The sequence below is a fragment of the Muscardinus avellanarius genome (genome assembly GCF_963383645.1).
Source record: "Muscardinus avellanarius genome assembly, chromosome: 11".
Lineage (NCBI taxonomy): Eukaryota > Metazoa > Chordata > Mammalia > Rodentia > Gliridae > Muscardinus > Muscardinus avellanarius.
In genome coordinates this window covers 89,938,569-89,965,916 of record NC_137797.1, presented here as the reverse complement: position 1 = coordinate 89,965,916, position 27,348 = coordinate 89,938,569, and the positions used below count along the sequence as shown (strand labels likewise).

At 45.1% G+C, this 27,348-nt stretch overlaps 1 protein-coding gene across 1 annotated transcript; it reads left to right on the top strand.

Moving 5' to 3' along the window:
* On the top strand, positions 1-27,348 carry SMCO2 (single-pass membrane protein with coiled-coil domains 2; the record flags this gene model as incomplete). The annotated part of the gene is made up of 8 exons (XM_080704942.1): positions 1-105; positions 7,077-7,216; positions 8,564-8,681; positions 12,005-12,138; positions 13,337-13,486; positions 14,302-14,389; positions 24,766-24,947; positions 27,150-27,348. The coding sequence occupies 8 exons, from the start codon at positions 1-3 to the stop codon at positions 27,346-27,348; spliced, it is 1,116 nt and encodes a 371-aa protein (XP_080561068.1).

Below are 27,348 nucleotides of genomic sequence, written 5' to 3'. Positions count from 1 at the left end.
ATGTCTGATTACAGTCAGTCCTCACTACTAATGGTAGTTGTGTTCCCTGTTGCCATGGACACTGCATTAATGAATATGGAGGCACTGGTCCAGGGAAAATGCAAGGTTAGGTCTTTTGAGCCACTGGTCATGTGTTCATCAACTAGTCACTGATAAGTAAAATAAAAAATTAAATGCGAGTAAAATAAAAATAATGTGCGTATGGTGGAGTGTGAAAAACACGAGAGAGGTCCGGTACACATGGCATGTAAAGTTTTAATGGCACGGCTCTCCCGGGGATCAGGGCGAGGCACCGTGGGGCCCGCGCGCCTGTCCGAAGCTTGAGGACGCGGGCTCTCCTTTTCAAGGTATGCATCTCGCGAGAGGAGGGTTTACTCGCGGGAACGCCCAATTCTCGTGGGGGTTTCAGCCCCTCCCTTGCCCTGCAGAGGTCATGTGACACAAAGTCACATGAGTGCAGGACCCAACTTATCAGTCACTACGTCACTTTGCTAGATGTGTGTTCCTATTTAAAGACATCATATTTAAGCCAGGTGTGGCTCTGCACACTTGTAATCCCAGTACTTGGGAGACTGCAGGAGGATTGCAAGTTTGAGGACAGCCTCAGAAAATAGTGAGACTCTCATCAATCTAGTAAGACCCTGTTTCAAAAATATAATAGGGCTGAGAGTGTAGCTCAGAGCTAGAATGCCCCTGGGTTCAATCTCCAATGCCATGAAAAAGTATCATTTAAAGAAGTGAATCACTGACACCCATTCATGGCCAATAGTGCTATAACCTTTGTCTAGAGGAAGCTGATCTCACACATGTATTTTCCCACCAGGCCTATCACAGCCTCTTGTGCTTAGAGACAGGGGCCAGCACTTCATTGCCACACTTGTAGGCCATTTTAGTAAAAGAAATCCCCAACAAGCACAAAACTGAAAAACAAAAATAAAGCAACGTACTGACTCTCAGCAACTTAGCAAGACTGCTTCAAAATCGTAAAGTAAGGCAGGCATAGTGGCCCATGTCTGTAATCCCAGTATGTGCAAGACTGAGACAGGAGGATCATAAGATCAAGGACAGCTTCAGCAGTATAGTGAGACTCATCAACCTAGCAAGACACTGTTTCAAAACAAAAAATAAAAATGGCTGGGGGGTGTATCTCAGAGGGAGAGAGAGAGAGAGAGAGAGAGAGAGAGAGAGAGAGAGAGAGAGAGAGAGAGAGAATAGCTTGTTATGATTTGGATTTACATGTCCCCCAGACCTCATGTGTTAGACAAGGCAGCCGTTTTGGAGGAAGGGCTTAATTTCTGGGAAGGGGCCCCTGGGGATGTGGCCAAGAACAGTGATTTTCCAGGTAGATCACAGGAGCTTCTCATTCTCTTCCATCCACCTCCAGGAGCTGACATAAACCCTTCTCCTCTCTCTCTCTATTCTCCACTATGAAGCCCTGAGGACTGGTAGTCCCCCACAGAAGTTGGCATAACATGAACTAAAATCCACAGAACTGTGAGCAAATAAACGTTTCTCCCTCTAAGCTCTGTGTATCTGGTGTTTGGGCCACAGGGGTGAGAATGCTGACACCTGCCCCAGCCTTCTGGAGATGGGGCTGGCTGGATTCTAAGAAAGAAGATGAAGTACCAGGGTGCTGGGTCCAGCACTCGGACAAAGGGAGTTTAGGGAGCATCACAGACCCAATGGGAAGCCGAGTGGCTCAGGTTCCCTTCAGGAGAGACCTCTGCCTGCTCACAGGAGGACGACGGGTTAATAGGGCCCAATCCTTATTCCCTCCAGATTTTGCTCTGCTTTTGCCAAAAGGTTACTTTAATGATGTTGATAATGATTGAGTAACTGATTGATTTTGTACCACAGATTGAACCCAGGGGCATTCTACCTCTGAGTTATACCCCCAGTCCTTTTTAAATTTTATTTCAAAACACGGTCTTGTTAGGTTACTAAGGATCTTGCTAAGTAGCTGAAGCTGGCCTCTAGACTGCAATCCTGCTGTCACAGGCTCCCAAGTCCTGGGATCACAGGTGTGCACCACCACACTGTGCCCCAGAGGGTACTTCATACTTGGAGCAGCCCAGGCCAGTAACTGAGCAAGGCTGCTGGCCTGGCCATTTCTGCCTAACATGTGACTCCTCTAACTGGCAATCTTTTCTCTGAAACTCCCTATGGGCTGGCAAAGATTTTGAGAGGCTGAGACCAGAAGAACACAGGTTCCAGTCCAACTTCAGCAATCTAGAGAGACCCTCACCAACTTAGTGAGATCCTGTTTCAAAAAAAAAAAAAAAAATTAAAGGGCTGGAACATAGCTCAGGGATAAAATGCCCCTGGGTTCAATTCAAAAGGAGGAGGAGAAGAAAGAGCAGGAAGAGGAAGAGGGGAAAGGTGTAGGAGGAAGATGATGAGGAAAAGGAAGAGGAGGAGAAAAAGGAAGAAGAGGAAAGGCAGGAGAGTGAAGCTGCCTAGGACCTGAGGAGGTGGTTGAAGGCGGCGTGAGCCCGTTCCGAGTGGAATGTCAGGGTGCGGGGCCCAACTGCAACTCACCAGCCTGGCTGAGGCCATTCTTCAATGGCCTCCTCTCTGCCTTCGGTGCTGGAGAAAGGAGGCTTTGCTGTCACCACAACTTTCCAGTGAAACGTGACCAGGGCCAGTCTACCTAAGTTCAGAGGCATTCTCAATTACCATACTGGGAAGAATGAGGAGATCACCAGGTATATACACTATTTCCCAGCGGTACTATCTCATTCTCCCACCAAAGAGTCTCTGTTGGCATCAAATCCCTGATTATCAGTGAGAGGGGGAGGCCAAGAGGAGCCAGGCTGGACAAAAATGTGGGGGGGAGCAAGGTTTCCTTTCAACACTTGCAAGCCGATGGGCTAGTACAAGAGTGGCTACTTTTGTTTTGATTGATAGGTAATATTGGTGCTTGATATTTGCTGACACCATGTTAAACACAACAAGGGCCAGGCATGGTGGTGCACCCTTATAATCCCCCCGCTTGGGGAGGTGGAGACAGGAGGATCGCGCAGGTTCAAAGCCAGCTTTGCTGGCTTAGGAGACCCTGTTTCCAAATAAAAAAAAAATTTAAAAAATAGGTCTGGGAGTGTAGTCTGGAGGTAGAAGGGTTTCCAGGAATCCCAGTACCACCAAAACAAAACAAAAAACCTAAAACAAGGGACACTTGGGTTACTCCTTACAACTCCAATAGAATTAGTAGTACTAATATTAGCCCCATGCTACAGACAAGGAAGATGAGGCCTAGAAGAGTAAGATTAGGTTCAGCTGTTAAATGTTGATGTCAGCTATGAACTCAGCCTGACTCTCCAACATTTCTCTCTCCCTCCCTCTCTCTCTCTCTCTCTCTCTCTCTCTCTCTTTCTCTCTCTGTGTGTGTACGTGTGTGTGTGTCCCCTCTCTCTGTCTCTCTTTGCCTTGGGCATTAGGTATTGAACCCAAGTGCATTCTACCTTTGAGCTACACCCCCAGCCTCTTTTATTTTGAAACAGCATCTTGCTAAGTTGCTGAGACTGGCTTCAAACCTGAGATCCTCCTGTTTCAGCTTCCCAAGTATGGGAAATGCAGGTGTGGGCCACCAAACCCAGCTGATTCAACTCTACCAGCTGATTATTTATAGCAAACACCTAGGACCATGGAAGAGGGTGATGGTCTAGAACTGGGGTTGCTCTTTTTTTTTTCGGTTAAGGGCAAGATATTTTGGCCTTTGTACGCCAAATGGGCTCTGTTGCAGCAGTTCAGCTCTGTCACTGTGGTGTAAAAGCAGTCACAGACATGCTCAAAAGTTAGTGTGAGCCAGGCTTGATAGTACATGCCTGTGATCCCAGTACTCGGGAGGCTGAGACAGGAGGATTGCAGCTTCATGGCCAGCCTCAGCAACTTAGTGAGGCCCTGTTTCAAATAAAAAATAAAGTAGGGTAGGAGGTGCAGCTCAGAGGCAGAATGCCCCTGGGTTCCATGCCCAGTACCTCCCTGCCCCTCCCTTCACACACAATGAGTGTGGTTGCATCCCAATAAAATGTCATTTATAGAAACCGGTGGCTGCTGGATTTGGCCTGCGGGCCCCTGTTTGCTTTGCCTGCTGCAGAAATTTCTGAGTTGTGCAAGGTGGCAGTCACTAGGGACACGTAGTTACAAACTCAACTCGCAGTTGCAGTGAGACGCAATAGAAATCTGTGGCTGGTGGCACCGCAGAGGACCTGTCCATCATCACAGAAGGTGCGGCTGCGCAGCGCTGGCCTGGGTCAGCGTGGAGGGGCGGCAGGAGCACCCCTTGCAAATCCTGGGGGCAGGGAAGTTCTGGGCTGTGGCTCTGCTAGTCATCCAGCTGCGTGACCCCAAGGAAACTACACCGCCTCCCAGCGCATGCTGGTTAAGGCCACGTCCAGTGTGGAGACCTTCCTCCTGGGGTGCTGTGGGAACTGAGTGAGAAACAGGTAGAGGACACCTTGTTATCTGCGAGGGCTGAAAAACATGAGCTAGCTAAGATTCTATTGCTGTCTGAACTGTGAGAAAACGTCTGAGGTAGAATTTTCAGGGGGCAGCCAGGCGTGGTGGCGCACGCTTGTCATCCCAGCATTCGGGAGGCTGAGACTAGAGGATCATGGTTAGCAGACAGCCTCAGCTATTTAGTGAGGCCCTTTGCAACTTAGTGAGAGCCTGTTTCAAAATAATAAAAAATAGGGCAGGGGATATAGCTTGGAGGCCGAATGTCCCTGGGTTCCAGGCCCAGACCCGAAAAAAAAAAAAAAAAAAAGAATTTTCAGGGAGCAGCCAGGCATGGTGGCATCCCTCTGTTGGGAGACTGAGACAAGAGAATCGTGGGTGTCAGGCCAGCCCCAGCAACTAGTGAGACCCTGTTTCAAAAGAAAAAGTAAAAAGGGCTGGGGCTGTAGCTTAGAGATAGAATGCCCCTGGGTTCAATCCCCAGATAATGATGGGGGAAGAGAAGAAGGAGAAGAAGAAAAAGAAGAAAAATTATTTGTAGGGTGCTTAAATTTGGAGAACCAAGTACTCTTTTCTCCAGGCTCTCGCTCCCTAGCCCTGGGGATTAAACCCATGGGTACTCTTCCTCTGAACTACAGTTGCAGCCCCATTTAATTTTTTGTTTTGAAACAAGGTCTCACCAAGTTGCTGAGGCTGGCCTCGAACCTGTAATCTTCGTGTCTCAGCCTCCCGAATACTGGGATTACAGGGATGGGCCATCACGCGCGGCCCAGCTTGGCTTTTAAATCATTCTTGGGGGAAGCCGTTGAGATGACAGAGATTTGGCAAAATAAGGAACTCAATATCTGTACAGAATTTTGGTTTTTGAACAAGAAAGACGGTATACGAGGCAGAGTTTAGTGCCCATTCATTTCAGCACTCGGAATTGTCTTAGTAACGCTGAAGGCCTTTGGGAAATAGAAAAACCCGGGCAGGCCACGGTGACCTGGCTGGAGGAGATGGAAGGTTTACTGTGTCACAAGTGGAAGGTTCTAGCCCTTCCCTGGTGCTCCTCCTTCTCAGAGCTGCTTCATTCTACAGCCACCGTGGATCACCACACTGATCAAGGCTTGCTTTATTAATTTCTTATTGATTGATTGACTGATTGATTGGTACTGGAGATTGAAACCAGGGTCTTTCTACCCCCAAGCTACACTGTCAGCCCTTTTTATATTTTGTTTTTGAAGCAGGGAGTCACTAGGTTGCTGAGAGTCCTACTGAATTGCTGGGGCTGGTCTCGAACCTGCCACCCTCTTGGCTCAGCCTCCCAAATACTGGGATTAGAGGTGTGTGCCGCCACGTGCAGCATCGAAGCCCACTTTTGTCCCAGGAGGAGCCACCAGGCCCTGGGCTGCCCAAGAAGTACTGCCACCTGTGTGTTTCTTCGTGGCTCCCTGCTCGTAGTTTTGACCATAACCCAGTCTTCCAGGAAAACCCTTCCTTCTATCTTTCTATCCCTCTTCTTCCCTCTTCTTTGCCCACTGGCCCCTCTGTCCCTCAGGGTCCTGGGGACTAGGCCACCCTCCAGGTCCAGGCCGGTCCTCAGCTCTCAGTTGTTTGAGGGTGGAGAGGAGAAGGTCTCTTCCCATTTGTTTCTGGGTCCCGCCATTTCAATCTCTGTTGATAACCGGGGTTAGGTTTTGTGCCTGTCTTCCCCTGTAGCTTTTCCTGTGCACTTCTGGGGTCGGCCTCACACCTCTCTCCCTTCTCTCCTGTCCCCTTCCCTTTTTTTCCTGCACTACATGAGTACTGTGAGCTCCAGGAGACACTTGCCTACCCGGCGGGGGGAGGGTTTACGTCCTCACCTGCCCCTGGTGGCCATATATACTGTTTGAACCTTTAAGACAGCAGTCTAGGAATATTTCTCTAAATCCTTAAAATCCTGCACTAGGCACCTTTAGCCCAGCAATTACACTTAATTAGAGTCGGAAAATTCCCAACAAGGATATTCATCGCTGTATTTACACCAGTAGAAAAGATCTAGTAAACAACGGAAAAGAGTAAAACAAATATCTAAATTAGAAACAGAAAGTGATCTCCCAAAATATTAAAGAGGTTTAGCCAGGTGTGGTGGAGGCCGCCAGAGCCTGGTCCAAAACTTAAAAAAGGGCCGGGGTGTCCCTTAGAGGTAGACTGCCTCTGGGCTCAGTCTCCAGTACCAAAAAGAAAGGAAAAGAAATTCACAAGGGTAAGTGACATGCCTCTGGTTATCCTTGGAACACCAGTGATTTTATTTTCTTCTTTTCATCTATTTATTTTACAATGTATATATCATTATATAATCAGAAAAAACATGGAGGTTTCCTAGTCTGGCTCTTGTATATTTGTCCATAACGTTCCCGTTCGAGGATTCAAAACCTGCTTTCCAGGCAGATGTGAGGCGGTGTGCCAGGGGAGCCTCCGGGAGGCCTCCTTGGGTATACCCGGGTATACTCAGTATACTCGGGCAGAGGATCCTGGGAGCTGGCCGATTGGCAGGGAGGGGCCGAGGCCGAACTCCTGGGAAAGAAGCCGCCTGGCGTCAGAGCCGAGGCTGTAACTGCCGTCCTGTGTGAAAACCTTGGTCACCATTGTCCTTGCAGTCTGAAGAAATGGCTCTCACACCCCCAAATCTAAGTGATGAGGCGTCTCTGCAGATGAGGACAGCTGGGAAGGAACAACAGTTCGCTGAGAAAAACCGTGGCTTTCTCCAAAATCTCCACGTGACGGGAGGCCCAAGGAGGTATGTCAGGGCAGAGCTGGCGGGGTGGTCACGGATGGAAATCACCTGGGGCCTTCTTCAGCCAGCTGGGGCAAGTCAAGGAAGACATTTTTTCTTTTTCTTTTCTTTTATTTTCTTTTGTTTTCTCTTTCCTTTTCCTTTTTCTTTTTGTGTGTGGCACTGGGGATTGAAACCAGGGGCATTCTACTTCTCTGCTACAACTCCAGGCCTATTTTATTTTTATTTTGAAACAGGGTCTTGCTAGGTTGATGAGAGTCTCACTAGTTGCTGAGGCTGTCCTCAAACCTGCCATCTTCCTGTCTCAGCCTCCCAAGTACTGGAATCATAAGCATGTGCCACCACACCAGGCTCAATGTGCACATTCTTGCTACAGTTCACCTAATTTTTTAGTTTGTGGTATTGGGGACTGAAGAACCCAGAGTCATTCTGTCTCTGAGCTACACCCCCAAGCCTTTTTTTTTTTTTTTTTTTTTGAAACAGGATCTCACTAAGTTGCTGAGGCTGGCCTCGAACTTGTGATCTGTCTGTCTCAGCCTCTGAAGTACTGGGATTACAGGCATGCACCACCATGCCTGGTTTAACTCTACTTTTTTTTTCTTTTTGGTGGTACTGGGGTTCCTGGAAGCCCTTCTACCTCCGGGCTACACTCCCAGACCTATTTTATTTTTGGAAACAGGGTCTCTTAAGCCAGCGCGGCTGGCTTCGAACCTGCGCGATCCTCCTGTCTCCGCCTCCCAAACTTAGGGATTACAAGCGTGTGCCACCATGCCTGCCTAACTCTATTGTTTGAAAAGACAATTGTTTATTTTTCACACACATTTACACATGCATATACATACAGTTTCAATGACTTGGGAATTCAGGGTCTCATTATTAAATAATTCATGGATTCAGTCAACAAATACTTATCCAGCCCCTCTCTTTTTCTTTTATTATTATTATTATTATTATTATTATTATTATTTGCAATACCAGGATTGAACCCAGAGGCATTCTACCTCCAAGCTATACCCCCAGCCCTATTTTTTATTCTTTATTTTGAAACAGGATCTCGCTAAGTTGTGGGGGGCCTCACTAAGTAGTAGCCGAGGCTAGATCCTCCTGTTTCAGCCTCCCAAGTACTGGCATTACAAGTGTGCACCGCCACGCCTGGCCCTTCATTTCTTTTTTGTGTGATATACTACAGATTCATTATTCTTACCGAATGAACTCAGTCCAGGGGCAGCAGGTGCTCCCTGGGGCTGGGAAGGGTCTGGAGGGTCCTCCCTCCGGAGGTGCCCAGCGCGGGGCTGGCGACACTCGGGTCCTGTGCGCAGTAACAACCTGTTTGCACCGTGTGACTTGCAGTTTGCTAAGGGAAATGAACAAAATGGACCGCACCTTGGACAGACCAGACGACAAAGACTGTGTGTACTCGGAAAGTCCTCACACTGACTCCCTTCACCGGGTGGATGCTAAAAAGTGGGTAAGTGAGCCCTTTAATGCCACAGTGCGGGAGAGGGCCCTTCGCCTCTCCCAGCTCCCGGTGGTGGGACGAGGCCTGGGGGCTTCCTCGCCATAGGATGGAACTTTGGAGTTCCGTGCCAGGAAGGAGGCGGAGGATGGCAGGCTCTACTCCGTGCTGTTGCTAACACAAAAGGGACTTATTCCTTTGCCCTTGGGAGAGAAATAGGTATTATGTGTTACTTTTGCTCTTGGCGATTCATAAAATAACTGACACTTTTCATCTTAGAGCGAATCATTCTATGTAAAATCACCCTGTGCCTGTAAATTGTCTTTCAGTAGCATTCATTCTTTTTTTTTTTTTTTTTTTTTTTTTACTGGGGCTTGTTACTTTTTTTTTTTACTGGGGCTTTTTACTTTTATTTTTTATTATTTTTTACAGGGCCATTCTGCCTCCAAGCTACACCCCAGCCCATTTTTTATTCTTTATTTGAAAACAAGGTCTCACTAATTTGCAGAGGGCCTGGCTAGATAGCGGAGGCTGGCCAAGAACCCGCAATCCTCCTGTCTCGGCTTCCCAAGTACTAGGATTACAGACATGTGCCACCATGCCCAGCTCTCTTCTGTCTTTCCTTAGGACATTTGTCCTGGGATCTAGGATCCATCCAGATATTCTAGGATGGCCTTATCTCAAGATCTTTAACATAATTACACCTGCAGTGACTCTTTTTTCCAACTAACATTCGCAGGGTCCTAGTATAAGACACGGGCATATCTCCTTGGGGCTACCACTTAACCTACGCATCATATGAACTTGGACGAGTCACTACATATAAATGGCCCAGAGGATTTCACTACCAGCCTTTATTTCCCTGAGGTTGATCATGAGAATGGACAAATACAGTGCCCAGGATAGCCATCTGCATAGAGTTATAGGGTGTTAATTATTCTTTTGACATGGCCAGTACTTTATGCAGGTATTTTTTCAAATAAAAAAAATTTGTGGTACTGGGGATTGAATTTAGGGGCACTCTACCTTTGAGCTACACCCGCAGTCCTTTTTACTTATTTATTTTAATATTGTGAAATAGGGTAAGTTGCTGAGGTTCACACTGAATTGCCGATTCTGGCCTTCAACTTGTGATCCTTCTTTCTCAGCTTCACAACTACTGGGATTACAGGAGTGCGCCACCATGCCCAGCCAGAGAGCTCAACAAAAGACTGATCTGTTCCCCCTACTGCAAATGTTTTTCTTTCCAATTAAAAATAGTTTTGCTGAAATTTGGGAATTTTAGATCAAACTTCTTCAAAAGACACGAGATATTTTACAATAGTTTCTTTTTTCTTTCTTTCTTTTTTTTCTTTTCTTTTCTTTTCTTTTCTTTTTTTTTTTTTTTTGGTGGTACTGGAGTTCCCGGAAGCCCTTCTACCTCTGGCCTACACTCCCAGATCTATTTTATATTTTTTTATTTGGAAACAGGGTCTCTTAAGCCAGCACGGCTGGCTCCGAACCAGCGCCATCCTCCTGTCTCCACCTTCTTCCAAGCGCCGGGGTTACAAGCGTGTGCCACCACGCCCGGCTTACAATACAGTTTCTTAAAAAAGAGATGTGTTCAATGATAAATCATTGCTAATGATTGCATGGCTAGAATTGAAGTGGCAGAAAATGCCTTGAATATTTCTCTAAAACAAGACGAAGAATAAATTTTGAAAATGTATATGTCAAACTTAGAGTATGCTGTTCATATTACCTTAATATGAAAGGATTTTAAATTAAAAAATAACTTGGGCTGGGGCTGTAGCTCAGTGGTAGAGCACTTTTCTAGCATATGCCAGGCCTTGGGTTCAATCCCCAGCACAAAAAAAACAAAACAAAAAACCACTTAAGTGAATTATCCAGCAATCCCTCACATTCCCACACCTATGTTCTAAAATGGTTACGTTTTATCACATTTGCTTTATCTTTATGTACATGGGCTTTTTAGCCCTTTAAAAGTAGGTCAAAACATAACACTTCATCCCTGTTTAGCTTAAAAAGCATCTCTAAAAATAGACTTTCTTCTACATATCAAAATCAGTCATTACTAACAATAATTATATAATATAATGTCCTCAGTTCTTGCAATATTCTACTTTCTTCAATTGTGGCCCAAAAATATTTAGAGCTGTATTTTTAAAACCAGCATACAGCCAGGCGTGGTGGGCACGCTTGTCATCCCAGCATTCGGGAGGCTGAGACCTGGAGGATCGCGGTTCGCGGACAGCCTCGGCTACTTAGTGAGGCCCTCTGCAACTCAGTGAGACCCGGGTTCAAAATAAAGAATTAAAAAAAAAATAGGGCAGGGGGTGTAGCTTGGAGATCAAATGCCCCTGGGTTCCATCCCCAGACCCGCAAAAATAAATAAATAAATAAAACCAGCATACAGCCGGGTGTGGTGGCGCACGCTTGTAATCCCAGCCTTTGGGAGGCTGAGACAGGAGGATGGCGGATCATGGACACCCTCAGATACTTAGTGAGGCCCTTTGCAATTCAGTGAGACCCTGTTTTAAAATAAAGAATAAAAAATAGGGATAGGGTTGTAGCTCAGATGTAGAATGCTCCTGGTTTCATCACCAAAACAAACAACAACAAAAAAACACCCAGCATACAAACCAGTTGTATGAAATACATTCAATCATTAAATCTCTTTAGGCTTCTTGATATTAAACATTCCTACCACCTTGTCTTTTCCATGACATTAAGGCTCTTTTTAAATTGGTGTATAAGAATTAGAGATAGTGGGGTTTTCTTTGTGGCTGCTGGGAATGGAACCTCAGAGCCACACCCCAGCCCTGTTTTATTTTTTAGTTTTAGACAGGGCCTCAGGCTGGGCGTGGTGGCGCACGGTTGTAATCCCCGTGCTTGGGAGGCTGAGACAGGAGGATCGCATGGGTTCAAAGTCAGCCTCAGCTATTTAGTGAGGCTTTCAGCAATTTAGTGAGACCCTGTTTCCAAATAAAATATATATAAAAAGGTCTGGGAGTATAGCCCAGAGGTAGAAAGCCTCTGGGTTCCACCCCCAATACCCCCCCCCACCAAAAAAAAAATAGACAGGGCCTCACTAAGTTGTTCAGGCTAACCTTGAACCTGTGATCCTCCTGTCTCAGCCTCCCAAGTGCCAGGATTACAGGTGTGCTCCACCACGCCCGGCCTATGTCTGGGTATCTTACAGGGATGCTGGGAGACTCTGGCCTCAGAGCGGGCCCTGTGCTTGCTCCCGGGGAGCAGGGGTCGGCGGGTGGGCGCTCCGCCGCCCTCTTGATAACCTACTTGTTCTGCTTTGCTTCCTCCATCACCTTAATCAGGACACAACGGGGCTGGAGGCCGAGCGCCGCTGGGACCTGCAGAACAAGCAGGGGGAACAAGAAACATATCTCGTTTGTGAGGACCCGCGAGCATCTGCCTCTGTGCCGTTTTCAGAGACGAGCATCCCTGAACTGTAAGCCTTGAGCCACACGTGAGGAGGCGCCAGATGATGTGGGAGGGACGGTGCAAGTTAGCGCGGTCTTCAGGGAAAGCCTGGAGGGTTTAAAATCCTTAGACATCTTAAACCGTAAGGTAACGTGGTCTAGCACAACGGCAAAATCGGACATTTCCAGGAATAGATACAGAGCCAGGGGTTCTCTTTGCAAACTTTTTTTGGAACTTGAAATTACTATATATCTTGACACTCTCAGATAAATTTCTAGATAAAAAATTATTCTCATTATCCTTAAAAGTTTAGTGTTCAGCTGGGCATAGTGGCACATGTCTGTAATCCTAGTACTTGAGAGGATCACAGGTTTGAGGCCAGCTTCAGCAACTTAGCAAGACCACGTTTCTAAATAAATAAATAAATAAATAAATTGGGCCAGGCGTATAGCTCATAGGTAGAAGGTCCTTAGGGTCAACCTCCAATTAAAAAAAAAAAAGCATATTGTTAAGCCCTTATAGACTTAATCCTTATATCCTTGTGATACAACCTCCCTTCCTACACACATACTGAGATGTGACTATTATCCTGATACTAATATCTAAGTTATTCTGTGGATGAAACTTAAAAATACATCTATACTTTTTTCACTAAGTGTAAAATATTCTCTTTTTTTTCTTCCTTTTAAAGGCCTGTTAAAATCTATATCAGACAAAGGCTCAAACTTTTTTTCTTGAGGCCCGATTTCCCATGTGACCCATTTTTTGGTTTTTGTTTGTTTTTCTGCTGCTGGGGATAGAACCCAGGGACATTCAACCACTAAGCTACACTCTTACTATGCTCTTACTATAGCCCTTTTTACTTTTTAAAATTTATTTCCATCATTTTTTTTATATACATGATATGTGTTACTGAGGATTGAACTCAGGGATGTTCTACCTCTGAGCTATAACCCCAGCCCTATTTTATTTTTTATTTTGAAACAGGGTCTCACTACGTTGCAGAGGGCCTCCCTAAGTTGCTGAGGCTGCCCCACAATCCTCCTTCCCCAGCCACCCAAGTACTGTGATTACAAGTGTGTGCCACCGTACCTGGCTCCTCCTGGCCCATTTTGGTGATAGAAACTGAATGAGCAGACCAACTTGGTGCTCAGAAGAAGAGCATCCTGGGATAGGTGAATTTACCCATCATCCACCTGCCGATGATCATAAGGATATTTCTGCAGGAGTCAAGAGAGCACGTTTCTCAAGCTGAACTACTGGAAAGCAAAGATGGGTTTACAAGCAAAACAGCTGGGAGTTGATCACATCGACTGGATGGAGAAAATTAGCAACACTATACAAAAAATAAATGCAACAGAAAGCACGATGAAAAGGTAAATGTAGGGCGATGAGGTTGGTCTGAAAACCGTGTGCCTTCCAGCAGTGTAGTGAGTTCCAGTTTCTCTACATCCTCATCAACACTTGGTGCTATCTGATTCTGTTTGTTTGCTATAAGGAATAGAGTGCGGTGGTATTGCATTGTGCTTGGCAATTTGCATTTAGCTAATAACTGATGCCATTGCATATCTTTTCCTACACTCATTAGCCATATGGACATCTTTTTAGATGAAATGTCTGTTCACATCGTTTGCCTCTGAATGTTAGCTGCATATACGAATCAATCACTGCCAATCTCTATTATGCATGGGGAGGGAGGAGAGGAGAGAAAGAGGAGATATGGGGAATAAAACAGACCAAATGATGATATGCACATATATTCATGTATCAGTATGAATCTGTGTATCATATACAGTTACAATGTGCCAATAAAAATATTTTAAAATAAAAAAGTTGTATGAAAAATGCAAGAAAAGTTAAAAGTGGGCTATTACTGAGCTTTGAGGGTTCTTAATATATTGTGGATAAAAGCCCAGCTATTCAGTATATGATTTGCAAACTTTTCCTTCCCAATCTGTGGCTTGTCTCTTTATATGCTTAGCAGTGTTTGGCTTAGGGTTTGGCTTAGCCTCACATCTCCTTAATATTTTCTAGATTACGTAGAGTGCTTTTCCTTTTCTTGAATTCAAGTATGACTTCACCTTCTAATACAGTTATTACCCAATAGCATTTCACGTTTGAAACATCAAAAGTACCTCTCCTACTGAACAATGTTATACCAGTCTCGGTCCATCTCTTGATCTAATTGCAGCTTATTACATGAAGTGATGTCCCTAGAGGGCCAAACTGAAAACCTGAAAGACCAGGACCTTGATCCTGCTCAGGAGGCCAACATGGAGGTAAACTGGAAGCTCGGGGCTGCCTGCCTCCTCCCTCACCTTGTCCACTCTGGAAGGGTTATTTTTAAGTAGCTAAGTAACTAAGTTGCTGACAGTCTGGCTAAGTTTTTTGAGGCGGGTCTCAAACCCACGATCCTACTCTCTCAGCCTCCCCAGTACTGGGATTACAGCACCACCACATGTGGCCGAGAACTTCTTACTCTTGGTATTCTACCGCTACAGAGAAAACACATGATAAATAGAAATATTTGTCAAAACCCACATCCTTAGCCAGGCATGGTGGTGCACATCTGTAATCCCAATCCTTGAGAGGCAGAGACAGGAGAGCGGCGGGTACAGGGACAGCCTCAGCAAACAGTGAGATTCTAGCAACCAGAGGAGACCCTGTTTCTAAAACAAAAATTAAAAAAGCGTTTAGGGTGTCGATTGAAGGCATCTCTGGGCTCTCTCTCACACACACATACACTACACACACACACACACACACACACACACACACACACACACACACTGCATTCTTAGACCAAAAGAGATTTACTTATATTTGTCTTCTTTTTAATTCCTCTCCTGAAGGTTGAACCCAGAGACATTTGACCTCTGAGTCACTCCAGCCCTATTTTTTTTTTTTTAATTTGAAAAAAGGTCTTGCTAGCTTGCTGAGGGCCTCACTAAATTGTTGGGTCTGACCTTGAACTTGTGATCCTCCTGTCTCAGCCTCCACAGTACTGGGGTCACAGATGTATACCACCATGCCTGGCTCTCTGAGTGTTGTTTTTTGTCTTTGTTTTTTAGGGTTTTTTTTTTTTTTTTTTTTTTTTGGTGCTGGAGGTTAAACCCAGGAGACTTCTACCTCCGAGCTAGACCCCCAACCCTATTTTATTTTTTTAATTTTGAAACAGTCTCACCAAGTTGCAGAGGGCCTCACTAAGTCGCTGAGGTTGACCTTGAACCTCCAATCCTCCTATCTCAGTCTCCCCAAATACTGGGATTACAAGTGTATGCCACAATGCCTGGGCTCTTAAGTGTGTCTTTCTGGAGAGCTCTTGTGCTGTTCTCACAATGTACAAAATTTTCCTATCACTTTGTCCCCTTGCATTTCTGTTTTTGTGTGTATGGGTGTGTGGTACCAGGGCTTGAACCCAGGGTCATTCTACCTCTGACCTATATACCCCAGCCCCATTTTATTTTATTTATTTATTTTGGTGATACTAGGGTTCCTGGAAACCCTTCTACTTCCGGGCTACACTCCCAGACCTATTTTTATGCTTTTTTATTTTTGGAAACAGGGTCTCTTAAGCCAGCGTGGCTGGCTTCGAACTTGTGCGATCCTCCTGTCTCCGCCTCCCAAGCGCGGGGATGACAAGCGTGCGCCACCACGCCCGGCTTTATGTGTTATTTTGAAACTGGGTCTCGCTAAATTGCTGAGATTCTCACTAATTGCTAAGGGTGGTCTCAAAGCTGTGATGCTCCTGTCTCAGCCTCCCAACTACTGGGATTACGGGCAGTGGCCACCACAGCCTGGCCTCTTTACGGTTCTTACAAATGCTTGTCAGAGAAATATTTTTTTTATTCTTTATTTTGAAACAGGGTCTCACTGAGTTGCAAAGGGCCTCACTAAGTAGCTGAGGCTGTCCGCGAACCTCCATCTTCCTGTCTCAGCTTCCCCAATGCTGAGATTACAAGCATGCGCCACCTCGCCCCAGCTCTTATTCTTTATTTTGAAACCAAGTCTCATTAAGTTGCAGAGGGCTTCACTAAGTAGCTGAGGTTGTCTGCAAACCACTATCCTCCTGTCATGGCCTCCCAAGTACTGGGATTACAGGTGTGTGCCACCATGCCCGGCTTTCAGAGGAAGGTCTTATTCTCCATTTTATTTTTTAAATTTTATTTATTTATTTATTTATTTGGTGGTACTGGGGTTCCTGGAAGCCCTTCAACCTCCGGGCTACGCTCCCAGACCTATTTTTTTATATATATATATAATATATATATTATATATATAATATATATTATATTGTATATATTATATATTATTATATATAATAATATATTATTATATATATAATATATATAATATAATATATAATTATATATAATATATAATATATTATTATATATATTATTAATATATATTATATATAATATATATTATATATATTATATATATATATATTGATTTGGAAACAGGGTCTCTAAACCAGCACAGCTGGCTTCAAACCTGCGTGATCCTCCTGTCTCCGCCTCCCAAGCACGGGGATTACAAACGTGCGCCACCATGCCCGGCTATTCTCCATTTTATTTCATTTTATTTTATTTTTTATTTTTTTTGGGGGGTGGTGGTACTGGAGGCAGAACCCAGAGGCTTTCTACCTCCGGGCTATACTCTCAGACCTATTTTATATTTTATTTGGAAACAGGGTCTCACTAAGTTGCTGAGAGCCTCACTAAGTAACTGAGGCTGGCTTTGAACCCGTGCGATCCTCCTGTCTCAGCCTCCCAAGCGCGGGGATTACAAGCGTGCACCACCACGCCCGGCCTATTCTTCATTTTAAAAGGAGTCTGAGTGTTATACCTGATAGGTAGCAATCAATCTGGGACATGGAAGAGACTTCAGAATTTGGCTAATAATTTTTTTGAGCTCCTGGAAGACTTTTGAAGAGAAGTCCCTAAAAATAAAAAAATTTTAAAAAAACGTTCTGTATATAACTACCTCGTGTGTGTGTGTGTGTGTGTGTGTGTGTGTGTGTGTGTGTTGTATGTGTGTATGCGCGTGGTACTGGGGGCAGAACCCGGAGGCATTTGACCTCCGAGCCACACCCACAGCCCTATTCACTGTTGCGGTTCTCTGGTCTCAGCCTCCCAAGTACTGGGATTGCAAATGTGCGCCAGCCACCGCACCAGGCTCTAACTACCTCTTGTAAATTGCCAGTTTCTGCTTTATTCAAGCTCGTGACTTTACATTAAGTGAGCTATGGAAAAAGGAAAGGAGAAATGTCTCTTTATTACAGTAAGGTAATGCTTTGCAGATCCCTCAGTACCTAAGTCCTCTGTAGCTGGGCGCAGTGGCACTCGCCAGTGCTCTCAGTACTTGGGAGGCGGAGACAGGACACTCAGCAACTTAGGCCCTCCACTACTTAGTGAGACTCCGTTTCAAAATAAAGAAATAAAATAGATCTGGGGATATAGTTCAGAGGTAGAATACCCCTGAGTTCAATCCTTAGTACCACACAAAATAAAAAGTAAAAAGGGATGAGGGTATAGCTTGGAGGTAGGTCCCTGGGTTCAGCTCCCAGTACTAGAAAAAGCAAAGCAAAGCAAAGCAAAGCAAAGCAAAGCAAAGCAAAGGTCATGCGCACATCAGATTTACCATCAAGGGAAAAATTACTTTAAATTGTGATAAGTTCCCCTGTTTTGAGGCACAGTCTCATTTTGCCCTAGTTGAAGAGAAAAATTTTTTTTCCATTACCCTTGAGCCCAGGAAATTGCAAATCATGAAAAAATAAAGAGGATGAGCCGGGCGTGGTGCTGCACACTTGTAATCCCAGTACTTGGGAGGCTGAGACAGGAGGATCTGGGTTTGCTGCCAGCTTCAGCTACTTAGTGAGGCCCTCTGCAACTCAGTGAGACCCTGTTTCAAAATAAAGAATAAAAAATCGGGCAGGGGGTGTAGCTTGGAGGTCAAATGCCTCTGGGTTCCATCTCCAGACCGGCATAAACAAAAAACAAAAAACAAAACAAAACAAAAAAGGCAGCTTCAAACATTGGAAGAGCTGGGCATGGTGGCACACGCTTGTAATCCCCCGCGCTTGGGAGACAGAGACAGGAGGATCGTGCAGGTTCGAAGGCAGCCGCGCTGGCTTAAGAGACCCTGTTTCCAAATTTTAAAAAAGTATAAAAATGGGTCTGGGAGTGTAGCTCAGAGGTAGAAGGGTTTCCAGGAACCCCAGTACCACCAAAAAAATACAAAACAAACATTGGAGGAATGTTTAGCTGGATGTGATGTTGCATGCCTGTAATCCCAGTACCTGGGAGGCTGAGACAAGTGGATCGCAGGTTAGAGGCCAGCCTCAGCAACTTAGCAAGAGTATTTCAAAATAAAAAATAAAAATGGCTGTGGGTGTAACTCAGAGAAAGAATGCCCGAGTTCAGTCTCCAGCACCACCACCACTACCACTAGCAGCAGCACACACCCACACAGTCTATTAAGCTGTGGAATGCACTTGAAGGCAGCCTTTAGTTATTGCTTGATATTTAGCCCCCAAGTCCACAAAGCTGTTGGAAATTTCCATGTGAACACTCCAAATTTCCATTCTGAGATGTCTCTCTCTAGCTGTCTCTGACAAGTTCTGTATAATGAATCTTACTACATAAATAAACTGAACCATCAATGAAAATCAATGACCACAACGTAGCTCTTACCTAAGTAATTACGCACTCCATTCAAGGTTGGTGCTGCGCTCACTTGGTAGAAAGCGTAAGGAACCTGCATATCCGTGCAGCTCCCAGCTGCTGGGGGCTGGGAGCTGCTAATGGATGCCCGGGCTCCATTAGTGTATCGACCAGCTCAGCCTCGAGCTCAGCGGCCACTTAGGTAGGACGTAGCCCATAGCATCTTGCTGGTTTGATTTAATGCTGGGTTTGTAGGTTAGCACCTAAAATGGGGAAAAGGGGCCGTTTCTAATAAACCTGAATTTTTTTTTTTTTTTGGTACTGAGGACTGAACCCAGGGGCGTTCTACCTCCCCACATATTTTTGCCAAGTTGCTGAGGACAGCCTCCAACCTACAATACTCCTGCCTTAGCCTTCCAAGTACTGGGATTATAGACATGCACCAGTATTCCTGCCTGGCTAAACTGGAAACCTTTTATTTTATTTGTTTGTTTGTTTGTTTGTTTGTTTGTTTGGTGGTACTGTGGTTCCTGGAAACCCTTCTACCTCCAGGCTATACTCCCAGACCTATTTTCCTATTTTTATTTGGAAACATAGTCTCCTTCAAACCTGTGCGATCGTCCTGTCTCCACCTCCCAACTGCAGGGATGACAAACATGTGCCACCATGCCCGGCTAAACTGGAAACCTTTTGACCATAGATGTGCTTGCTCCTAATAATAATATGTTTTGTTTGTATTTATTATAACTTCTATTTTATATCCTCTTGATTTATAGAAGAAGATCATGGAAATTAGAAAGCAACTGAGGGAAATGAGTAACAGACTGGCCCAGGTAATAATAAAATGGCTTCACAACCGAGGAGGAAAGACAGTTCTTCAAAGAAATGTAAAATTCAGAGAATGTTAGAGAATGGAATCTAACTTTAATGAACTGCTTACTCAGAAGGGCAGACCTAGAAAGGAATGCTATCACGGTATCCTGCCAATCTCTAATGGGATGATTCATTAAAACGTCTGAAAGCATGATTCATTCTTCTCTTTCTTTCTTCCTTTCTTTTCTTTCTTTTTTTCCTTTTTCTTTTTTTTTTTTTTTTTTTGTATTACTGGGGATTGAACCCAGGGGCATTCTACCTTTGAACTATACCCCCAGCTCTCTTTTATTTTATTTTTATTTCAAAACAGGGTCTCGCTAGGCTGGTGACGGTTTCACTACTTGTTGAGGCTGTCCTCGAACCTGTGATCCTTCTGTCTCACCCTCCCCAGTACTGGGATTACAGGAGTGCACCACCACCCTCTGCCAAGACATAGCAGCGGGCACTCGTGTCTTGGAAGGGGTGGGTTTGCTTTTGGCCCCGTCTAGATCTATTGACAGACACCACAAAACCATCTACCAGATGTTGAGACACAGGAAGAACACAGGAACAAGCCCCTCCCTGCAGACAGCTCTTTTGCTAAGCCATAGAACCGGAATGTTCAGTCTTATATAATAAGGACTTACATTTATAAATTATATGTTTTAAAATATTTATTTATTTTTGCGGTACCAGGGATAGAACCCAGGGGCATTGTACCTTTGAGCTACACCCCCAGCCCTATTTTTTTAGTCTGTTTAGTTTTTGAAACAAGGTCTCACTGAGTTGCGAATGGCCTCATTAAGTAGCCGAGGCTGTCCTGGTACCGGCATCCTCTGGTCTCCCTCTCCCAAATGCTGGGATTACAAGCTTGGTTAAACGGTTTTAAAACACAGTTCATAAAGAAGAGCATAGTAGATAAGCCGGGTGTGGTGGTGCACGCTGGTAATCCCAGCATTTGGGAGGCTAAGACCAGAGGATCACGGTTCACAGCCTCAGCTACTTAGCCCTTTGCAACTCAGTGAGACCTGTCTTACAGGAGGATCACACAGGTTCGAAGCCAGCCCTCAGCTACTTAGTGAGGCTCTCAGCAACTTAGTGAGACCCTGTTTCCAAATAAAATGTAAAATATAGGTCTGGGAGTATAGCCCGGAGGTAGAAAGCCCCTGGGTTCCACCCCCAGTACCACCAAATTAATTAATTAATTAAAGAATTAAAAAATAGGGCAGGGGGTGTAGCTCAGAGGTTGAATGCCCCTGGGTTCCATCCCCAGACCTGTAAAATAAATAAATAAATAAATTAATTAATTAAATACTTTCACTTGTAATCCCAGCATTTGGCAGGCAGGGACAGAAGGATACTGGAGGATCACGGTTCGCACACAGCCTCAGCTACTTAGCAAGGCCTTTGCAACTCAATGAGACCCTGTTTCAAAAAAAAAAGAAAGAAAAAAACAGAGCTGGGGGGTGTAGCTAGGAGGTACAATGCCCCTGGGTTCCATTCCCACCCAGTACTGCAAAAAATTAAAAATAAAGTAAATACTTTTTTATTATTTCAGAAACATACTGTTTCTCCAACTAGTGTCCTGGTGGAAGGTCCCCCCCCCCAAGGAACAAAGTAGGAGTATAATAAATAGAGTAATAGATGATTTATAAGTGGCTATTATATAAATGTATACTGTGGGGGGGGGGGCTGGGGATTGAGCCCAGGGACATTCAACCTCTAAGCAACATTTCCAGCCCTATCTTATTTATGTTGAAACAGGGTCTCCCTAAGTTGTTGAGGGCCTCACTCAGTAGCTGAGGTTGGCCATGACCTGTGATTCTCCTATCTCAGCCCCCCAAATACTGGGGTTTCAGGCATGTGCTGCCATGCCTGGCTAAATGTATACTTTTTTTTGGAGGGGGGTGCTAGGGATTGAACAGAAGTGTGTTTTATTTCTGAGCTATACTTCTGGCCCTATTTTATTTATTTATTTTTCATTTGGAATCAGGGCCTTCCTAAGTTGTAGAGGACCTCACTAAGCAGCTGAGGCTGCCTGGGAACCTGAGATCCTGCTCTCTCAGCCTCCCAAGTACTGAGATTACAAGCATGCACCATCATGCCTGGCATCAACATATACACTGAAGATGACCTTAGCTTGATGTGGTGACGCACCCTAGTTCCCAGTACTAGGGTGGCTGAGACAGGAGGATCACAGGTTCAAAGCTAGCCTCAGTAACACAGCAAGATTTTCAGTGACCTAGTCAGATTCTGTTTCCAAACAAAAAATAAAAAGGGCTGGGGGTGCAGCTTGGAGGTAGAAAGAGAGAGAAAATAAGCTTGCCAGTCTTTTGATCATTCCTTTTGGATTTTACAATTCATAGTTCATGAGCAATTCATGAATTCATTGTTAGAGTAACTCTTTTTTTTTTTTTTTTGTGGTACTGGGGTTCCTGGAAGCCCTTCTACGTCTGGGCTACACTCCCAGACCTATTTTATATTTTTATTTGGAAACAGGGTCTCCTAAGCCAGCGCACGCGGCTGGCTTCGAACCTGCGCCATCCTCCTGTCTCCGCCTCCCCAGCGCGGGGATGACAAGTGTGCGCCACCACGCCCGGCCAGAGTAACTATTTTACTGAGCAAAAGTCAATTTCAACATAGTCACTTTATAAGATATACCAAAATGAGAGAGAGGTTTTATTGTATAAGCCAGAAAAGTACAACTTTTATTTTACCCAGAATAATGGCTGTCTTTTCAGGTAGGCGATTGTAATGAAGCTCATGAGTTAAAGGAGAAACTCATTGAAAGGATAGAGGTAAGAGTTCACCAGGAGACCATTTCAAAGACCCAGATGGTTTACACCTAAATGCAGAGGTACTTCTGCCCCTAGAATCTGAGCCACAGTGTGTTCCGTTCTTTCTAGTCGTGTGTGTATAGACCCTAGTAGCATTCTGCCTCTGAGCTACACCTCCTGCCCTATGTTTTTTAGTTTGAAACAGGCGTGGTGGCGCACGCTTGTAATTCCTGCGCTCGGGAGGCTGAGACAGGAGGATCGCACAGGTTCGAAGCCAGCCTCAGCTACTTAGACTCTCAGCAACTTAGTGAGACCCTGTTTCCAAATAAAATATAAAAAAGGTCTGGGGGTATAGCCCGGAGGTAGAAAGCCTCTGGATTCCACCCCCAGTAGCACCAAAATAAATAAATAAATAAATAAATAAATAAATAAATAAATAAATGAAACAGGGTCTGGCTAAGTTACAGAGAGCCTCCTATCTCAGCCTCCCAAGTACCGGGATCGCAAGTCTTTTTAGTCTTGGCACCTTCCTTCCCCCCTTCCCGTTCTTTGGGCTGGCAGAATGTCTCCTGTTTCCAGTCAACTCCCAGGCACGCACACTCCTGAGCCGTGTCCACCTCTCGCCCTCTGTCTGGAGCTTTCTCCTGGTCCATTGCTCACCCGCTCTTCCAAGTTCAGTTCAAATGGCACGTCTTCTTCCAGACCTCTCTTCAGCTCGCAGCCAGGAAAAAGGCCCCTCTTTAAATTCCTTCCCCAAGATCTCAGATGTGGAGGGATGTGGACAGGTGGATGAAGGAAGGACCTGCCAGCCTGTCTCCTGCTTGGAGGCCCCGCTCCTCCCACTTACCCAGAACATTTGGCCCCGAAACCTCAGCTGCTCCATTTCATCCCTTGGGTGCCTCTTACTTCACAACATGGGATGTGCAGTTTAATTACTGGCGTGTGTTGCACGGCCCCTATATCTGTATGTGTAATCAGTTACGTATTCCTTGTGTATTTTCTTTTTCTTTTCTTTTCTTTTTGTGGTACTGGGGGTGGAACCCAGGGGCTTTCTACCTCCAGGCTATACTCACAGACCTATTTTATATTTTATTTGGAAACAGGGTCTCACTAAGTTGCTGAGAGCCTCACCAAGTAGCTGAGGCTGGCTTTGAACCTGTGTGATCCTCCTGTCTCAGCCTCCTAAGTACTGGATTACAGGCCTGTGCCACTATGCCCAGCTAAGGATTTCTTTTTTTTAATTTTTGTATTGGTGCACTGTATTCATACATCATATTGGGATAAAAAAAAAACTTTTATAGACATACATGCACACATCGCCCAGTTAGCCCCTACCCGATCCCCACCCCGTTCCCTCCCCATCCCTCCTTCCCATGCTTGGCTTAGTGGTTGACATCTAGTATTATAGCAATTTATCCAATATTAACATTGATAATCTCACATAACAGATTAATTTGTCTGATATCAAGCTTTTGATCACTTAGAACATTTCAATATTTCTTTTTGCTTTCTTTCTTACCAGAGGATATTTTTTCTTTTTTCTTTTTTTTAAGGTTAAACTATCATACATTTATTTTTTTTCCAGAAATAATTTATCCTAACATGAAATATGAACTCTAAATACCCAAAACAATCTCGAAAAAGAACATAGCTACACTAAATAATCCCATAGGTACAGACGAGTGTGTGGGTGTTAACTCTACCATGATGCTGCCTTACACTGTGAACATGTAACAAGATACACTCTCTTGTTAAGTGAGCGTGCACTTGCCAGTGACCTCCGGGACCCACGCACACACATGACTTGTCCTGTGGGTGCCTGAGGTGTCTCGAGAAAAAGCACCTGCTTCACCTACAAATAAGACTGTGAAAGCCGGGCACAATGGTGCACACCTGTCATACCAGCTGCTTGGGAGACTGAGTCAGGAGGATCACAAGTTTGAGGCCAGCCTGAACAATTTACAGAGGCCCTGCCTCAAAATTAAAATTTAGCCAGGGGGATGGGGATGTAGCTTGGCAGTGGGGGGCTTGTCTAGCTTGTACACAGGCCCAGGTTTCCATCCCCAACACCAGAACAACACCACTACTACCAACAACAACAAACGACTTTTTTTTTTTTTGGTGGTACTGGGGTTCCTGGAAGCCCTTCTACCTCCAGGCTACACTCCCAGACCTATTTTTACATTTTTATTTGGAAACAGGGTCTCCTAAGTCAGCGCGCGGCTGGCTTCGAACCCGCGCGATCCTCCTGTCTCTGCCTCCCAAGCGCGGGAATTACAAGCGTGCGCCACCACGCCCGGCTACAAACAAACGACTTTTAAAACAAGATAGTTGACTGCTTCTTTTTAAAATTTCCAGAAGTTTTATAAGGACATGAGTCTGCTGAATACTAAGTTGGGGGTGTACCACGTGCAAGAAAGAGAATCAGACTCTCGCAGTTCGGGAGAGATGGATGTGGAAGAGATGGAGCCAGAGCTTCCCGAGGCCGCGGCGCCCCCAGGACGGCGGAGCCCCCTGCCCAGCCCCCGCCTGGCGGTGTGGTGAGTCGAGAAGGCCCCGGGCTGCACACAGCTCCCGCAGGACCAAAGCTTTTCAAGCATTGCCTTAAATTGTGTTTCCTTTTGTAAGTCATCTATTGACGCTCCTTAAAAATCTGTTTGTTTATTGGTGTTTTAGTCCTTGGCTTATTGATTTGTAGATCTAGCGAACATATATATACATATATGTTTTAAAAAATCTAACTATATGCAATACCTTTATGTTTATCTCTATATAAGATCTATCTATATCTTTAAGGATTTTTTTGTTGTTGTTATTGGTATTGGAGATTGAACCCAGGAGCAGTCTACCTCCAAGCCATACCTGCGGCTTTAATTTTTTTAATGTGTGTGTGTGTGTGTGTGTGTGTGTGTGTGTGTGTGTGTTACTGGGGATTGAAACCCAGGGGCATTCTACCTCCAAGCCACATCCCCAGCCCTATTTTATTTTTTATTTTGAAACAAGGTCTCACTAAGTTGCAGAGGGCCTCACTAAGTTGCTGAGACTGGCCGCAAACCTGGAATCCTGTCTCAGCCTCCTATACTGGGATTACAGGTGTGCACCCCATGCCCGGCCAGCCAATGTCAAGTAAATAAATAAATAAGTAAAAGGGAAGGAAGGAAAGAAGGAAGGAAGGAGGAAGGAAGGAGGAAGGAAGAAAGGAGGGAGGAAAGAGAAAGAAGTGACATCAGTGAAAATGGTAGATTAAAGACCCAGAAAACTTTCTCCTTCGTAAGATTAATGAGACACTTAGGGGAATGATCACAACTTTTTCAGAACTCTGGAGATTAAGGACTTAGTATCCAGAACATCTAAAGAACTCTTAGAGCCAGATGTAGTGGTGCACACCTGTGATCCTAGTACTTGGGAGGCTGAGCCAGGAAGATCACAGGTTCAAGACCAGCTTCAACACTGTAGTGAGACTCTCAGCAACTTAGTAAGACCCTGTCTCAAAACAAAAAAAATAAGAAGGGCTGGGGGGTAGCTCTGAGGTAGAATGCCTTTGGGTTCGTTCTCCAGCACCATTAAAAATCAATAAATAAGCCAGGCGTGGTGGTGCACGCTTGTAATCCCAGCATTCAGGAAGCTGAGACTGGAGGATTGAGGTTCACGGACGGACAGCCTCAGCTACTTAGGGAGGCCCTTTGCAACTTAGTGAGACCCTGTTTCAAAATAAAAATACAAAATAGGGCAGGGGGTGTAGCTCGGAGGTCGAATTCCCCTGGGTTCCATCCCCAGATCCACACAATAAATAAATAAATAAATAATCAATAAATCAATAAATAAAGGCAAAGGGCATAGATAGACATGTCTTCAAAGTTATACAACTGGTCAAAAGCACATGAAAAGATGTCCAATGAAAGCCACTGGTCATTAAGGAAAAGCACACCCACACTGAGGTGCTAGAGCACTTTACACCCATTGAGATGACCATTTGTTTGTTTATATATTTGTTTTTTTGCGGTACTGGGGATGGAACCCAGAGGCATTAGACCTCCAAGCTGCACCCCCAGCCCTATTTTTTATTCTTTATTTAGAAACAGGGTCTCACTGAGTTGCAGAGAGCCTCACTAAGTAGCTGAGGCTGCCTGAGAACCGCGACCTGTTTCAGCCTCCCGAATGCTGGGATTACAAGCATGCGCCACCACGCCCGGCTTGAGATGGCCATTTGTAAAAACAACTGAGAAGGAGCCTTGAAGGCGCTGCAGGGAAAACGGGCATCCTCACGCCCTCGCCCCGGTTCTTGCGTGGCGGGGTCCCTGAGCTCGCCCACGTGGCGGCACGGTGGGCACTCCTCCTCCTTTGTGGCTGGCTGATATTCTGTTGAGTGGTTGTATCACATCTTGTTTATCCTTCATCAGTCCATGGGCGTTGGATAGTCCCCCTTTGGTTATTATGAATACCGCTGCCACAAACATTTGTTTGCATGTTTTTGTGTGGACATACGTGTGCAGTTTTTGTTTTTTGTTTTGTTTTGTTTTGTTTTTTGGTGGTATTAGGGTTCCTGGAAACCCTCCTACCTCCGGGCTACACTCCCAGACCTATTTTATATTTTTATTTGGAAACAGGGTCTCTTAAACCAGCGGCTGGCTTCGAACCTGCGCCATCCTCCTGTCTCCGCCTCCCAAGCGTGGGGATGACAAGCGTGCCCACCACGCCCGGCTACAGGATCTTCTTAATCCAGATGTTTTCTTTCCTCCTAGGAAACGTGTACTGAGAATTTTCGTCATGTTTTACATCCTCACCTTCACCGGAATTTCATGTTACATACTATTTATTGATGCGACGTTTATCTTTGAAAGGATGCTCCCGAGTGTGCTCGGGCGCAGTGCAGTGTGGGAGCTACGGCAGATGATCACGCCTTTCTTGAATTTGGAAGTGGAAGACTTATTACCCTCCTAA